The sequence below is a fragment of the Osmerus mordax genome, chromosome 4 (genome assembly GCF_038355195.1).
Source record: "Osmerus mordax isolate fOsmMor3 chromosome 4, fOsmMor3.pri, whole genome shotgun sequence".
NCBI classification, from domain to species: domain Eukaryota; kingdom Metazoa; phylum Chordata; class Actinopteri; order Osmeriformes; family Osmeridae; genus Osmerus; species Osmerus mordax.
Genome location: NC_090053.1, coordinates 21,259,158 through 21,276,657, shown reverse-complemented (window position 1 = coordinate 21,276,657; position 17,500 = coordinate 21,259,158). Strand labels below are relative to the sequence as shown.

General features: G+C 49.6%; 3 protein-coding genes across 3 annotated transcripts in view; 1 reads left to right on the top strand and 2 right to left on the bottom strand.

The window, feature by feature from the left end:
• The window catches only part of LOC136942299 (RNA-binding Raly-like protein), a 39,345-nt gene extending 35,987 nt beyond the window's left edge, over positions 1-3,358 (bottom strand). The window contains exon 1 of the mRNA XM_067235149.1: positions 3,242-3,358. Within this exon, the coding sequence (XP_067091250.1) occupies positions 3,242-3,278 (37 nt within the window). The 5' untranslated portion in view covers positions 3,279-3,358. The remainder of the gene's footprint in view (positions 1-3,241) is intronic.
• Positions 3,359-7,377: 4,019 nt separating this feature from the next.
• Positions 7,378-11,369, top strand: LOC136942446 (fibulin-7-like). The gene is made up of 7 exons (XM_067235353.1): positions 7,378-7,506; positions 8,502-8,682; positions 9,121-9,291; positions 9,514-9,840; positions 9,931-10,068; positions 10,313-10,448; positions 11,009-11,369. Exons 1-7 carry the CDS (start codon positions 7,441-7,443, stop codon positions 11,367-11,369), a joined length of 1,380 nt encoding a protein of 459 aa, XP_067091454.1. The 5' UTR covers positions 7,378-7,440.
• A 5,716-nt stretch (positions 11,370-17,085) lies between these two features.
• The window catches only part of LOC136941542 (Golgi apparatus protein 1-like), a 20,892-nt gene continuing 20,477 nt past the window's right edge, over positions 17,086-17,500 (bottom strand). Inside the window, exon 26 of the mRNA XM_067234068.1 lies at positions 17,086-17,500. This exon is cut by the window's right edge and continues 1,484 nt beyond it. The gene's annotated coding sequence lies outside the window, so the exon portion shown is untranslated.

Sequence of the window (17,500 nt, the reverse complement as noted above, 5' to 3'; positions counted from 1 at the left end):
GGCCTGAGTGACAGACACACTGACTGAGGAGGCCTGAGTGACAGACACACTGACTGAGGAGGCCTGACTGACAGACACACTGACTGAGGAGGCCTGAGTGACAGACACACTGACTGAGGAGGCCTGACTGACAGACACACTGACTGAGGAGGCCTGACTGACAGACACACTGACTGAGGAGGCCTGAGTGACAGACACACTGACTGAGGAGGCCTGACTGACAGACACACTGACTGAGGAGGCCTGAGTGACAGACACACTGACTGAGGAGGCCTGACTGACAGACACACTGACTGAGGAGGCCTGACTAACAGACACACTGACTGAGGAGGCCTGACTGACAGACACACTGACTGAGGAGGCCTGGGTGACAGACACACTGACTGAGGAGGCCTGAGGGACAGACACACTGACTGAGAACACCTTGTCCTCCTGAACCACCAAACCCAAACAGCCTCAAACAAGAAAACCTTCCATATAACTCTGCCCTGCAGATCTTACAAGCACCAGACTGGGCATGTTTTCACAAGCATCCAGTTCTCACTGAGAGAGACTATCTCCAGCTCACCCACAGCACAGAACAAACAAGGAAGTCTGTCCAGAGACCAGCTTGTTCACACTAACTCCTGTTTACCTATTCGTCTTTTCTGCCTTTTTTTTCGCATTCGTAATACCTGTTACCTGGAAACATGCTAAACAAGCAAACCTTCTAGAAGATCAACATCAGAGTTCTGGGACGGCTCCCGGAGGCCACAGCCGTTGTCAGAGGAACGCGTACCGTTCAGGAGATGTGGATAAACAATACAAACACACCCTGGAAGGTTTGTAAATAAAGGAAATGTTTTGCTGTTTAGAGGGGGGGGGGCGGTCTCAATGCCAGATAGACAACTATTCAATTCCCCGCACTTCATTAAACCTCAAAATACCTGTTTTAAGAATAGTTATGTTACAAATGACTGGACAGGTATTGTAAAAGTTCTGTATAAAAATTCACAATTGATTTCCAGGTAGGTCTACTAGGCTAAACCCCTCTGTAACAAACCTCAGAGCTGTTCATCCAAAGTCAAATAGATTTTTAAGTAATTAATATTAAACATGAGTGTAAATATTATGATATAATTATGACATAACTATTTAATATGTGTACAGTGTTGTATTAGATGGTGTTTTGTGAGAACGAAAGGTTCTGTTATCCTTATCGCCCTGGTCTAACTCCTAGACTGGCCCCTTGTACTTAAAAACTCCATCTATGGATAATGGTTGTCTAATCATCCACGGCCTCAAACCAGCCCTCTTCCCCTCCTCCTACCCGGTAATAGCCTGTGTGTGCCGAGAGACGGCGTTAATGCCTGGGCCATCATCACCCAGCGCCGCACATCGATGCCTGTATAGCCTCTCGCCGTGTTTTACATCATGTCTGACATTACACTCCAGTACTTAAGGAGGATCACTAAACAAACACGGCCATTAATCAGAGACATTCCCTGACTACGCCTGGATGTCACTGCAACATGGATATTCCTTCACTGAAACACCGTCGAGATAACGCGGAAGCAGGGGTTGGCAGCGCCGCTGACAGCGCGTCCAACAGCGCGGATGTGCACAGCGGCTTCTCATCATCTGGCTGCAGCCCAGCCCTCCCACGGAGAACAGTGAAAGAGGACGGCGGCGTGGTTTATGGCATGGATTGCTGATTGCTGTTTGTAGGACATTACTCTTTTAGTGCTGGCTTTATGAGCGCCAGCGCACGCCATCTGTTAACGGCCGGGGCGCTTTTAATCGCAGCCAATCCTGGAGATCGATATCGCTGTCAGGTGACAAGCAGAACGCTCACAGCTTGCTTATGGGGTAATTGTGCATCATTGACTGAATGATTAGGGCTATTTGCTGCTGATTACCTGCCCTTGTTTGGGCTATGCATTCAGCAGGGAGAGAGAGGGAGAGGGAGGGAGGGAGGGAGGGAGGGAGGGAGGGAGGGAGGGAGGGAGGGAGGGAGGGAGGGAGGGAGGGAGGGAGAAAGGGAGAAAGGGAGAAAGGGAGAAAGGGAGAAAGGGAGAAAGGGAGAAAGGGAGAAAGGGAGAAAGGGAGAAAGGGAGAAAGGGAGAGAGGGGGCATGAGGGAGAGAGAGGGGGATGAGGGATTGTGAAGTGATGAGGGTGCAATTTCATGCCATGTGGTTACGCTTTAGAGGGACATACTTTTGGAGGTTTATGAAAAATCATAGCTCAAAAGAGAATGTGTTTTGATAGTGCCCTGGGCAAACTGATTATTCCTGGTGTTTTTACAAAAATGAATAAACCTCAGTAATCGGATTCCTCATAGTTGTGTGTTGGTGCCCATCAGTCATGATCCCAGAATAAAATACTCCTAAATTGATAGTGTGGGGGAAGGAACACATTCACAAGCAAAATGCACACACACACACACACACACACATACTAGTACACACACACACACACACACACACACACACACTGTAAGTTTTCTTGGCAGAATGCCAGCTCTCATCCTGCAGTTTGAGTGGCAGAGGCTTAAAGCCTAGTCTCTTGATCGATACTTGCTGTTCTTGGCAGATCCTTATCTACATAGCCTCTTCAATCACCCCATACACAGCCCCCCCACACACGCCTGCATCATCATAACCCTGAACGCTCAGCCTGACAGCTTCCCCACGCTCCTGTACGCCGTACAAACACTGTCTCAAGAATAACTGCTTAAATCTTGGTTTAGCACAGACATTGTCCATAGAAAACTGTATAATCCTGGAGCTATGCTTCTCAAACAGTCAAGTTTTCGTAATCCTGTATTACAGACTACATACGGCAGGCAATTCAAACCCATCACAGGAAACAGATGAGCCTGAGTATGTTGCTCCTGACCCTCCTCTGAGATCATGCTGACCAACACTGGCCCCGGGCCACCGTGACCTGCCCTCTGGCCGAGTGGTACAACAACACACACACTGTTACACAGAGCTGGAAACACACAAAGAGAGAGGGAGAGAGAGAGAGAGAGAGAGAGAGGGAGGGGGGGGGGGAGAGAGGGAGAGAGGGAGAGAGGGAGAGAGGGGGAGAGGGGGAGAGAGAGAGAGAGAAAGAGGGAGAGAGAGAGGGAGAGGGAGAGAGAGAGAGAGAGAGAGAAAGAGGGAGAGAGAGAGGGAGAGAGAGAGAGAGAGAACATGTGGGTGTCCATGATGTGAAAGAGAGAAACAGTCATGAAAGGAACACCAGGCTCTACTTACGTCTGGTGCTGTGATATTCACTCTTGAACAGGGTCATACCCGACAGACGACAAATAAGCAGAGTGGGAAGTGCTTTCAAACGACAGGAATCTCCTTCTCTCTTCTCTGCGCGTGTCCCTGCCGTCCTGATGGAGAGAGAGGTGACTGCTCACTCTAGAATCAATGACTGTGTTCTAGGAACGGAGCTAGCAGCACCTACCAAGTCACGCTACACGGGGGTGGGCTGGGGGGGGAGTCGGACCGGCTCATTCTGCAGCTGGCAGGGGAGCAGAGAGAGCAGGGCTGTGGATGCTGCTCTGTCTCTCCCAGTCGAATAGAAAAGAGAAGGGAACTTCGGAAGCATTAGGAAAGCAGCCATAACATGATCTCTCAGTCTCTTTCATTTTCTCATGCCTCCCCCTCCACCCCTCGCTCGCTCTCTCACTGAATTAATTACCAACCCCCCCCCCTCTGTCCCTCTCTTTCTCACTCCACTCTCTGTCTCACACTTCACTCTCCCTCTCTTTCCCTCCCTACAGCAGTGTCAGCCGAGCTCCAGAACCACACACTGCTGTAGTTTCAACACACACACACACACTGCTGTAGTTTCAACACACACACACACACACACTGCTGTAGTTTCAACACACATACACACACACACACTGCTGTAGTTTCAACACACACACACACACTGCTGTAGTTTCAACACACACACACACACACACTGCTGTCATTTCAACACACACACACACACTGCTGTAGTTTCAACACACACACACACACACACACTGCAGTCGTTTCATCTTCCACACAGCAGGGGGACGGGTGGAGTCCTCCATGAGGTACATAAGAAGGGCTACCGTCAGAACACACACCTACACACACATACACACACTGCTGTTGTTTCAACACACACACACACATACACACACTGCTGTTGTTTCAACACACACACACACACACAGGCGCACTGCTGCTGACACCCCTCAAACGCCTGGCTTCAGTGTGAGGGACTCCAATAGAGGCTGACTCCAGTAGAGGCTGACTCCAGTAGAGGCTGACTCCAGTAGATGCTGACTCCAGTAGAGGCTGACTCCAGTAGAGGCTGACTCCAGTAGAGGCTGACTCCAGTAGATGCTGACTCCAGTAGAGGCTGACTCCAGTAGAGGCTGACTCCAGTAGATGCTATTACTGTAATGAGGCTTGTTTTAAACCTTACAGTGATGTTTCCATCTCAGGTGACTCCAGCAGAGGATAACAGCCTCTACTGGAGTCACCTGAGACGGAAACATCACTGTAAGGTTTAAAACAAGCCTCATTACAGTAATACATGGAGACCTCCTCCTTCAGAGCATACATTTCCTATCCAGCTGTTTGATCTGTTACATCCCAAAAAGCCCCACACACACACGCGCACACACACACAATACCACAGGGAGGTCTAGTGGTCCTATAGAAAAACACATTTTCCTATGATTGCACTCTGTAGAACTAATAAGAGACCCTCAGCCAACTCCATTTTAATTACAAAATCCATTCAATGATACGTTTTAAATTAAACTTGTCGTATCTAATTAAGATATGATGATCGCGAGCAGATTGGTCTCTCTCTGGTTTATTTATTCACGTCGGAAGTTTAGCTCAGTCAGCACGGCCTTATCTTAATGATGATCCAACAGCAATACGCGTGGGAGGCTTGAAGTGACTGTGGTGGTTAATACTGCTCTGTGTGAGTGTGGTGGTTAATACTGCTCTGTGTGACTGTGGTGGTTAATACTGCTCTGTGTGAGTGTGGTGGTTAATACTGCTCTGTGTGACTGTGGTGGTTAATACTGCTCTGTGTGACTGTGGTGGTTAATACTGCTCTGTGTGACCCCAACATCACCCTCTCTGTGTATATACATTCTCTCTCGACAGACACACATCTCTGGTGCAACCTTGTGTTCCACCAAGCAGCGCTTGTGAGCACAGACACAAACACGGCGCCAGAAACAGACCCATCCTCGTCGCTTTTTAAATGAACGCAGGAACCAGTAGGAACCGGTTCTGGCCCGCAGTGTTTTTGAGGATCACTGAACTCCAGGATGGTTCTGTCATCCCCTCCACTAATTACCCCAGCCTCCGGACAGAACTTCCCACAGCACTAATGACTTGTCAGCCAGCGCAGGAATCTGGAACCGGTAGACCCCGAGTCACACGGTACAGCGTGTGTCATTGCCCCCAGCCTCTCCTGGGCTGACCGGAAGCTAAAGGCTAACTAGCTAGCCTGTTCGCGGTCATCTGAAGATCTGGTCAGCTGGCTTCTGCACAAGCTGTCATTTTTAGACCATCGACAGGCTGCTGTTAGCGGCAGAGACAGAGGAGGATGGGATCTGTGTTCTGGGGAAGAGAATACATCTGTAAAAGTTGAAATCAAAGTCTAGATGGTTCTCTGTTGACCAGAGTAGCCTAATGACGTGAATGTGTGTGTGTGCGTGCGTGTGTAAGACAGACAGGGTATGGGAGACTGTATTTATGTGTTTGTTCGGAGTAAGATGGGTGCTGGGTCTCGATAAAAGTATTTTGTTGATATGACTTAACAAGCACAAGCTTAGGCTTAACCGACATAGCTTCTGTAACAAGGCCGCCCAGCTCTGCTCAGCGTCATCACTCACGTATTGTAATTGGTTGTGGATTCGTTCTCTGGCCTGTAGTGAAAGTTATTAAAAGACAGTCTTTTTCAAAGAGGATTGTAATTGTCATCCCTTTCTCCGATCGCCAGCAGGCTGAGTAATTGTATTTTATTTTGCCAAACAATGCTGCTTCGAAGTCAAACTCTGCAGGAAAATATTGCTTTCGTTAGCCTGACAGTTAATCCTAATGTCATTGTCCCGGTTTCCAATCATGTCCTCTCCTAAATCCCTCCGTTTTATGCAGGCTTAGAGGTTTTCATTCTGCGTAGTGAGTATGCACACCCATCCATCCACCAACCCACCCACACACACACACATCCATCCACACACACATCCACCCACCCACACACACACACATGCATCCACACACACACAACCACACACACGCATCCACACTCACACAAACACATCCATCCACACACACCCCCCCACAGACACACTCACACACACACAAACACACCCATCCACACACACAACTACACCCATTCCTCCACACACACACACAGACACACACACACACACACACATCCACACACACACACACACGCACACACACACATATACACTCGCAGACAAACACAGACTGACAGCACTCTTACATAAGCCTGGAAAGCTGTGAACAACAGCAGTTCATCAACCCTGCTAGTTTGGGTCTATGGTTCATCGATTACGTAATTAAACAAGTACAAGAATATTAAATGTTCAATACCATCCTTGGAAACAAAGCAGGCATATTGGAAGATGTTACATTGTGTGTAGAACAGCGGAGTGGGAAACAGTTAGGTCTACTTTGTCATTTCTGCATCTTCATTTATTAAAAGATGTATAGGCCTATCACTAACAATGTCATTTACTCAACCAAAAGATTAAAATACCTCAAGTCAGACACTACGTAAATCTACTTGAAGGGCAAATGCATCACCTTGTGGAGATTGTAAACATTGCACCAACCACAAATTCCGCAAATCTTTGTGCACAATCACATGCACCAAGCATTGAGGCATTCCACTATTTATACAGGCGGTTTGTTTTTTTGTCGAAGCAGTTCGTTTAGAATAGTCTGTCGTTATCTGAATATACTTTGTCCAGAGAATGATTAAAAGACGGCAAACCTCCAACTAGAAGCTGTCAAACTCACCCTTATAATCTAACTCTATTTTGAGAGTCTATGACTGGTTATCAAAATTCAAAGCCACGGTTCCACCGCTGGACAGATGCACAACCCACTTGGCTAAACTCAGCTATTCGTCTTGGCGTTGAAATAGTCGAATTGGGAGGCTGAGTTTAAACAGAAATTTGGCAACTGCTCTCGAAAAGTTCAGATGTTTTAGCTTTACAGTAGCAGTTTAAGTCGGACGGTCTTGACAAACTACTTTTTCTTACAAAGCAAAACAATATTTCTTAATTGCATTGGGTTATTTCTTTTCAGTATTCAAAAGTTCTCCATCTTAATGTAATTGTTTTTAAATCGACAATCTACAATCGTTACAAGTCCACGATCAAAGTCAGTGTGGTGAAACCGGGAAAACACGGGTATTGTCCAGAATGAATCAGATTTGTGTTGTTATGGTGATATTTGGTGTGCACCACCTCTACGCTACTTCTGGGCAGGTGAGTTTTTATAGTCTGCATCAGGTCAGTCTGGTTGACAGATATAACCTAAGTATTTCTTCGTTTACAATCATGTATAGCCTATTTAAAAACGCAATCGGTATTGTTACGGTTATTTTGCTGGAGCTTGTGCAAACATACGTAGGCAAAATATAGTTTCACAGGTGTGGAAAGAAATAGATCACACAAGAGGTAGGCTAACCTTTATGTATAGTATTTTTTTGTTTGTACAATTGCTAATTTCAGGTTATTTGAGATGTTTTAGGAGGTTATGGAAGTTTTATATCCCAAAATCCTCGGAATTCTTTCTTTCTTGAATACATCTTTTTTTATTTGGGGCATAGCCCATTTTCATACAGGTGATATAGGCCTACTTCAATAGACGTGACACCTTGTAATCATGCGTCTGTAAATACTTTACCATCCTATTTGTTTCTGTGAATGAGAAGTCGTACACGGGTGAAACGATTAGGCAGTAGCTATTTTCAAATGGAAACCCACATCACTGATATAAAAGGTTGGCATCATTACTACGACATCTCCATTATTACAATTAACTATCATTACTGTAACTGTTGATCAATATTGTATTCAGAAGAAAATTCTATAACTGATTCTCTTTGAAACTTTTGTGAAACAATTTCAATACAAAAGAGAACAACAGAGATAGAGATAGAGATGGGGATGGAAACAGGACTGGAATCGCTGCGTGTAATTACCGTGTCTGACACACCGATTGTGCAGTCGCCCACCACGAGTAACTAAGAGGTCAACTTCTCTGCTATACGTCTGACCCCGCATGACCTCTCAGTCGCTTGGCCAAAAAATAATGAGACTCGTTATTAGTTTGCTTTGGTAGGTTGGTGCAACAATAAACGCAGTAAGTAGAAAAATAAAGAAAGATAAAACAAGTACTGTAAGTAAAAGGCATGTTAGGTTTTTTTTGGACAATGAGGTAACTAAAAATGATAGTAAGAATAATGTAAACCGTGCAGGAGTGTACGTCCAGCCAGGAGCTGCAGATCTCTCTGCGCCAAGTGGAGAAGATGCTGGTGGCCCATGAGGCGTCCTACCAGCAGAACCTGCGTTCCCTGAGGAGGAGGCTGACTGCCCTGCAGAACAGCACCAGACAGGCCTCGGCCCTGACCACGCCCGTGGCCACGCCCCACAGGGACGGTGAGAGAGCGTCTTGGCAGCGAGCAGAGCGCGGTGGAGCTCGATACAGAGGTGTAGATTGGTTGTGTTGCTTCCGTGGGTACGACCAGAGGGTTACATAGAACCGTTTGTCCCTGGGCATGCACGTTTTGTAACAAGGCTCCAGATCAAAACTCTTTTCAGGGAAAAACGCACAGTAACAAGCCTTTACAGCAGGTCAGAATATGGAAGCAAAATGCTCATAGAACCATGAGACTGATCTGAGAAGAGCCCCATCCAATCTGGAAACTCAAGAAGAAATACAAACGTGTTTTCAGTATTTTGTAGTGCACTTTGAATACACTCTGCACACACTTGTGTTTACATGCATAAAACAGCTTGTGTGTCCCTCGCCATACGACACCCCTGTATGTGACTCCTCTCTGTGCTCCTCTGTCTCTCGCCCCCGCTCCGGTCCAGCCACCTGCCCCAAGCCTGACAGTCTGACCAACGGCAGGAGGTTGGGGAGGGTGTTTGCGGTGGGACACGAGGTGCACTTTGTGTGCAAGCCTGGCTTTGAGCTTCTGGGGCCGCAGACGCGCGTGTGTCTGGAGGCCCTGCGCTGGAGCGGCCAGCAGCCAGCCTGCAGGGGTGAGTTGCCTGCTGCTGGACACACTAACAGCATCTGATACTACAGTATATTACAATAGTACATATAGGCTCGGTTTCCCAGTCATGGATTAAGCCTAGTCCTAAACGAAGAGTAATCTCCACTGAAAACATTTCCTTAGGGTTGATCCATGTTTAGGAAACTAAGTCATAGAGTTTGTATGTATGTTGTTTGTATAATGTTTCCTCTCTGTCTTTTCCTAGTCTTGAGCAGCAGCAACCCATCCCTGCCTTCCTTCTCACCCTCCTCTTCTGATTCCTCCTCCTCCTCCTCTTCCTCCTCCTCCTCTTCCTCCTCCTCCTCCTCCTCCTCCTCCTCCTCCTCCTCCTCCTCCTCCTCCTCCTCCTCCTCCTCCTCCTCCTCCTCCTCCACTGTCACGGTCTCCCCCACCTCCTCGTCCCCCACCTCCTCCTCCCCTCCCCTCTCGGCCTTCATCCGTCCGTCTCGCTGTACCCAGTTTCAAGGCTCCTCCCACTGCACCTGTGACCTGGGCTTCACCATCTCAGGCCGCGACAGCAACATCTGCACAGGTGAGTCTGCAGGAGCACTGGGGTTTCAAACCGTCATCCAGCAGCACTGGGGCAGAGCAGGGGGGTTTCAAACCAAGATGTGTGTTTCAGACATCGACGAGTGTGAGCTGTTCCCCCTGGGTCAGCCGGGTCGTCTGTGTGTGTTCACCTGCGTCAACGCCCCAGGCAGCTTCCACTGTGTGTGTCCCAGAGGCTACAACATGACCAGGGACAGCCGCAACTGCAAAGGTCTGCTTCTACCACAGGGGCTCTGATCTTATATCTTTTAGCTGAGAACTTTAATCATCCACCGTGTGTTAGAGACTTTGGTTTTAATGTGTGGCGACGTCAGTTTGCCCCCTGAACCCTTCTCCACGTTGGGCAAGTGCTGCTTGTGTTCTTCTCTTTGTTTTTAAGACTTTCCTCTTCCCTCCATCCCTTCCTGGTGTGTGTGTGTGTGTGTGTGTGTGTGTGTGTGTGTGTGTGTGTGTAGATATTGACGAGTGTGAGAGCGGACTGCATAACTGCAGCCAGGACCAGCTATGCGTCAACACGTACGGGGGCTTCCAGTGTGCCACGGTGGAGTGTCCTCATGTCCTGAACGCCTCGTACATCAAGACGTCCCCCATGTAAGACACTCACACACGCCTCGTACATCAAGACGTCCCCCATGTAAGACACTCACACACACCTTGTACATCAAGACGTCCCCCATGTAAGACACACACACGCCTCGTACATCAAGACGTCCCCCATGTAAGACACTCACACATCTCAGTAAAACTGCTGACATCGGAACCCAAGCATATTTTCGTTTTGGCGAGGGTTACAGTACCACACAGAGACTTCCCTCAGGGAGGTCATGTTGTGTTCTCTCAATCATTCTGGCAGATTAGAGAACCAAACAAACAATTTTGCAGCGGAGGAAAGAGTTTTAATTTTCCTGTTACCGCACCTCAGACATGTAATTTGACTGGCGTGACCTCGTTCATCTAACTCCTCCGCTGAACTGAGGGTCCGTCTTGCGTTCAGGCTTCATTGTTTCAAGTCCGTAAACTTCTAATTCACGAGACACAACAACATTCTTTCTCAGAATTCAAGCCTAAATCTAGAAGGTGAAAACCATCAAATTCCTTAAGCTACTCTACCACCCCCACCCCCCCTCCCCACCCCCCTCCCTCCACCCCAGGCGATGTGAGAGGAACCCCTGTCTGGTTGGGGACGAGGCCTGCTCCCAGGCTTACAACTCCATCTCCTTCCACTTCCTGTCCGTGGTGTCCAACATGTCCGCCCCCAGGGTGCTGTTCAGGGTGTCTGCCGCCCGCGTCCTGGGCGACACGCTTCGTTTCGGGCTGGTGGGCGGCCGAGGGCGGAGCCACTTCAGCGTGCAGCGCTCCAGCCGGCAGACAGGGACCCTGCTGCTGGTCAGCCCCGTAGAGGGCCCCGCAACCCTGGAGGCCGAGGTGGAGATGAGTGAGCTGGAGAGACGAGCCATGCTGGGGAAATACCTCACCAAGGTCACCCTGTTTGTCTCTCCCTATGCCTTCTAGAGGAGGATGGAGGAGGGGGGGAGAGGATAGGAGGATGGAGGAGGGGTGAGGGGGGAGGAGAGGGGAGAGGAGGATGGAGGAGGGGGGGAGAGGATAGGAGGATGGAGGAGGGGGGAGGAGAGGGGAGAGGAGGATGGAGGAGGGGGGAGAGGATAGGAGGATGGAGGAGGAGAGGGGAGAGGATAGGATAGGACGATGGAGGAGGGGTGAGGGGGGAGGAGAGGGGAGAGGATAGGAGGATGGAGGAGGGGTGAGGGGGGAGGAGAGGGGAGAGGATAGGAGGATGGAGGAGGGGTGAGGAGAGGATAGGACAGCACTGTGGAGGGAGAAGAGTGAGGGAGCTAGTAGAGAAGATAGAGAATAGAACCACTGTTGGACGGTTGAGGAGAAGAGCAGAGGACTCTAGAGGACTGGCTCCTGAGGCTGTTATAAAACCATGAGGGCTGGAGGGTGCCATGGAGAGTAGTCACTCTGCCAATGCAGCCTGTAAATACCAGCTTTTTAAACATGTTTTTCTTTGCATAAGTTTAAGATAGTATTGAGTGAACAGAATAGCGTATAGTGCAATTAAGGCAGCATCAAGGAATCTTTTTTTTTGGGACCACAAACATAAATCAGTTTCACAAACTGCTCGGCTTATGACTATATTTATTGTTTTGTGTCTATGGTGTTTGTGTACACATACTAGTTTGTTTCCATTGTACCCTAAAGTGGCACCACTACACAATAAACATGTATCCACCAACTAAGTTGTAATTAAAGGTTATTGTACCAAATACTTGTCTTCAAGTCATCATTTTGTAAAGAACCACAACAGATGCCTTTAAATTAACAAAATGCTGTGCTGTTTGACAAACTGTACAGCATGTAACAGCTTTAATGTCGAACCTGATTGTTGTTCCTAACAGTTGGGTTGGCCCCATTTCTCTGGATGAGTGACGTTCTGTGCTGAAGATCCTTTCACACAGACAAATCCATCTCAGCTAAAACACGTTGAAAAGCGGTCAGGGTTGACGAGCGGGAAGAAATGTATCACTACAGTGTCACACACACACAGCCTCACTATCTGACAGATGTCTGGAGAGTGGCTTACACACACACACACACACACACACACACGTACATGATCTAGACATCTAGAATGTCACAGGTCTGCTCTTCACATGGCTACCTCTGGAGTGTGGATATTTTGAGCCACATGCATAAAGCCATCCTTTGTGTATTCATAAGGATCCACACACAGGGCTGTCCAGTACTGAACGTGCTCAAGGTAAAGAGCTGAACAACTACAGAGGCCCTGTGTTCTGAGACCCACATGAGCTCTACGGCTGCACCAGGGACCCCAGTAGTAATACTACCTTGGAAATGTAGTGCTGTCGCTTGGGTTAAGACTCCATAAATCCATGCTACTAAGGCATCTTGGTGGACAATCCCCGCACACAAAATATATGGTTGTTAGTTCTCTGCTGTAAACACAGACGTTCCTTAACTCAAGACCGCTAAAACCCAGTTAGGACTCCACACTTCTGATCCTCCTGCTGCACCGTATATGCTGTTTGTACCTCGCTTTGGAGAAAAACATCTACAAAATTGATAAAATGTCAAATGAACCATGTGAGGCGAAGTTACACACTTTCACCCCCGACAGTAAGGTGAGTACATTGGCGTAGGTTCGCACAAAACTGTCAAAGGAGCAGGCAGAACAACACCATGAGCAGCCTAGTCTCATCCGCCTGTGGTTCACCCTGACCTCCACAGGCGGGGTCAGGATGGTGGGACATGCTGATTCCAGAGACATACAGTGGGATTATTTTCCAAATATCATACTTCTTTCTCACAGCTACAGTGGAGAGTACTTACACAAGGCAAGAACCACTCTCCTCATGTATAATCGATCTGGTATAATACAAAAAATGGCTTTCACACACGAGGGACTGTGCTGTGCTGTGAGGGACTGTGCTGTGAGGGACTGTGCTGTGTTGAGGGACTGTGCTGTGCTGTGAGGGACTGTGCTGTGCTGTGAAGGACTGTGCTGTGAGGGACTGTGCTGTGCGGGACTGTGCTGTGAGGGACTGTGCTGTGTTGAGGGACTGTGCTGTGCTGTGAGGGACTGTGCTGTGAGGGACTGTGCTGTGCTGTGAGGGACTGTGCTGTGAGGGACTGTGCTGTGAGGGACTGTGCTGTGCTGTGAGGGACTGTGCTGTGAGGGACTGTGCTGTGCTGTGAAGGACTGTGCTGTGAGGGACTGTGCTGTGTTGTGAGGGACTGTGTTGTGAGGGACTGTGCTGTGCTCTGAGGGACTGTGCTGTGCTGTGCTGTGAGGGACTGTGTTGTGTTATGAGGGACTGTGCTGTGAGGGACTGTGCTGTGCTGTGAAGGCCTATGCTGTGAGGGACTGTGCTGTGTTGTGAGGGACTGTGCTGTGCTCTGAGGGACTGTGCTGTGCGGGACTGTGCTGTGAGGGACTGTGTTGTGTTGTGAGGGACTGTGCTGTGCGGGACTGTGCTGTGGGGGACTGTGCTGTGCTGTGAGGGACTGTGTTGTGAGGGACTGTGCTGTGCTGTGAGGGACTGTGTTGTGAGGGACTGTGCTGTGCTGTGAGGGACTGTGTTGTGAGGGACTGTGCTGTGCTGTGAGGGACTGTGTTGTGAGGGACTGTGCTGTGCGGGACTGTGCTGTGAGGGACTGTGTTGTGCTGTGTTGGGAAGGACTGTGCTGTGCTGTGAGGGACTGTGTTGTGCTGTGCTGTGAGGGACTGTGCTGTGAGGGACTGTGCTGTGAGGGACTGTGCTGTGCTGGAGAGCAGGAATAAGCACAAGGGACGGTACAGTAAAAAACTGCAGATTTTACTATTAACAAACTGTCCAATGTCATCTGTACAGAACTAACCAAAAAGAAAATACATTGTAACAAAATCCAAACTAATAAAATGCACTGATGAGCCGTTATATGGCATAAACATATTTGAAAAGCAAAAGACCTCCATACATTTGTACACAATTACAAAAACACATTTTTTAAATCTTAATCATGTGTAATAGTCTTTGTTATGGTCAGTTTTCTTTTTGACTTTATGAAATCTTCCCACAGACCAAGGAACAGTTAAGTACTGATAGATATATAGAATGACTTGACGATATGTAATGCTGAATTTGTAGCACGAGAGTGTGCTGGTAGAAAACACCATGTTCTTCAAACTTCGTCCTTGAAGTCTTGGGCTGTCCCAGGGTTTGACAGCTTCCAGGGACTCACACACACACACTCACACACTCACACACTCACACACTCACACACTCACACACTCACACACTCACACACTCACACACTCACACACTCACACACTCACACACTCACACACTCACACACTCACACACTCACACACTCACACACTCACACACTCACACACTCACACACTCACACACTCACACACTCACACACTCACACACTCACACACTCACACACTCACACACTCACACACTCACACACTCACACACTCACACACTCACACACTCACACACTCACACACTCACACCTTCAGCTTGCAGGGACTCACACACTCACACACTCACACACTCACACACTCACACACTCACACAAACACACACTCACACAAACACACCTTCAGCTTGCAGGGACTCACACACTCACACAAACACACCTTCAGCTTGTTTAGTTTTAGAATCCTGTTTCAGGAGGGTGATGGAAGAGGTCCAGACATCTGTACACTTGGTGCCCCTCTGGGATTGTCAAGAGTAGGCACGCGTTGAGAGATCAACATGAAACAGTACAGCATACAGAGGCCATTGTACAAGCAAGGAAGTGATCGAGTCAACATCAAAACAATGACAATGGCAACTGACAGTTGAAATCATTTAACAGATTACTTTTTTTCCCCATTAACTAAGAACACAAAACTGGAAAAATCTGCAAAAGTGACGTTGACGTGTAAGAGAATGGCTGTCCTACATTCCATCTCAAGGGAATTAGTCATGTTTGACTAAGCGAGAACTGGGCAGGTCCTGTGTATTTTAGATTTCAGTAACTGGCTTCAGATGGCCCAACCCCCCGATGACCCGGGATCCTGCATCTGCCCCATCAGCTAGCTGGAATGAGGAAACTTAGCAGGCAGGAAGTAAAGGCAACAAAAGCAACATTCACATCAACAAAATGACTGACAAACGTTGACCATTAGTAAACAAATAAATAAGGCTATGACCAAACAATATATATATATTCATAGATATAAAAAAAAGAAGAAAAAAAAAGTGCAATGGTTCCAGTATCATTTTAAAACAAAATGTTCACATCTGGTATCTTTATTTTTGTTGTTATTTGCAATTGTTTTACCCCCTCAACCCAACCTGTGTTCAGTCTCCTGGTGACACCCTGCTGCCCTCATCTGGCCTGGGGAGCAGGGCGTGGTCCCCTGGGGAGCAGGGCGTGGTCCCCTGGGGAGCAGGGCGTGGAGCCCCTGGGGAGCAGGGCGTGGTCCCCTGGGGAGCAGGGCGTGGAGCCCCTGGGGAGCAGGGCGTGGTCCCCTGGGGAGCAGGGCGTGGAGCCCCTGGGGAGCAGGGCGTGGTCCCCTGGGGAGCAGGGCGTGGAGCCCCTGGGGAGCAGGGCGTGGAGCCCCTGGGGAGCAGGGCGTGGAGCCCCTGGGGAGCAGGGCGTGGTCCCCTGGGGAGCAGGGCGTGGTCCCCTGGGGAGCAGGGCGTGGTCCCCTGGGGAGCAGGGCGTGGTCCCCTGGGGAGCAGGGCGTGGAGCCCCTGGGGAGCAGGGCGTGGAGCCCCTGGGGAGCAGGGCGTGGAGCCCCTGGGGAGCAGGGCGTGGAGCCCCTGGGGAGCAGGGCGTGGAGCCCCTGGGGAGCAGGGCGTGGAGCCCCTGGGGAGCAGGGCGTGGAGCCCCTGGGGAGCAGGGCGTGGAGCCCCTGGGGAGCAGGGCGTGGAGCCCTGGGGAGCAGGGCGTGGAGCCCCTGGGGAGCAGGGCGTGGTCCCCTGGGGAGCAGGGCGTGGAGCCCCTGGGGAGCAGGGCGTGGAGCCCCTGGGGAGCAGGGCGTGGTCCCCTGGGGAGCAGGGCGTGGATGCAGGACAGGGTAGGAGCACTACCCCAGCACACCCCTCGGGGTCCAGGCCACTCCCTCGCTGAACTCAAACTGGAGTGAATCGTTCTAGAGTTGAAATGCTTACAAACGTCCAAGTACCTTTTGAGGGCAAACCCTTAGGGAGCCTGCTGTCCCAGCCCTGTGCTCCTGGCTAACACTCCCTACCACAGCTCCTGTTGAAATAGCACTCATGCTGCGAGGCACCATAGCACTCCCATGCTAATCCAGTCATGGTGCGAGGCACCATAGCACTCCCATGCTAACCCAGTCATGGTGCGAGGCACCATAGTACTCCCATGCTAACCCAGTCATGATGCGAGGCACTATAGCACTCCCATGCTAACCCAGTCATGGTGCGAGGCACATAGCGCTCCAATGCTAACCCAGTCATGATGCGAGGCACTATAGCGCTCCCATGCTAACCCAGTCATGGTGCGAGGCACCATAGCGCTCCCATGCTAACCCAGTCATGGTGCGAGGCACCATAGCACTCCCATGCTAACCCAGTCATGGTGCGAGGCACATAGCGCTCCAATGCTAACCCAGTCATGGTGCGAGGCACCATAGTACTCCCATGCTAACCCAGTCATGATGCGAGGCACTATAGCACTCCCATGCTAACCCAGTCATGGTGCGAGGCACATAGCGCTCCAATGCTAACCCAGTCATGATGCGAGGCACTATAGCGCTCCCATGCTAACCCAGTCATGGTGCGAGGCACCATAGCGCTCCCATGCTAACCCAGTCATGGTGCGAGGCACCATAGCACTCCCATGCTAACCCAGTCATGGTGCGAGGCACATAGCGCTCCAATGCTAACCCAGTCATGATGCGAGGCACTATAGCGCTCCCATGCTAACCCAGTCATGGTGCGAGGCACCATAGCGCTCCCATGCTAACCCAGTCATGGTGCGAGGCACCATAGCGCTCCCATGCTAACACAGTCATGATGCGAGGCACTATAGCGCTCCCATGCTAACCCAGTCATGGTGCGAGGCACCATAGCGCTCCCATGCTAACCCAGTCATGATGC

Excerpts from the sequence above, each read along its gene's own strand:
- LOC136942446 (XM_067235353.1), top strand. The coding sequence starts at position 7,441 with ATGAATCAGATTTGTGTTGTTATGGTGATATTTGGTGTGCACCACCTC. Across the intron at positions 7,507-8,501 it reads TCTACGCTACTTCTGGGCAG|GAGTGTACGTCCAGCCAGGA; the intron begins GTGAGTTTTTAT and ends TAAACCGTGCAG. Across the intron at positions 9,292-9,513 it reads CCAGCAGCCAGCCTGCAGGG|TCTTGAGCAGCAGCAACCCA; the intron begins GTGAGTTGCCTG and ends GTCTTTTCCTAG.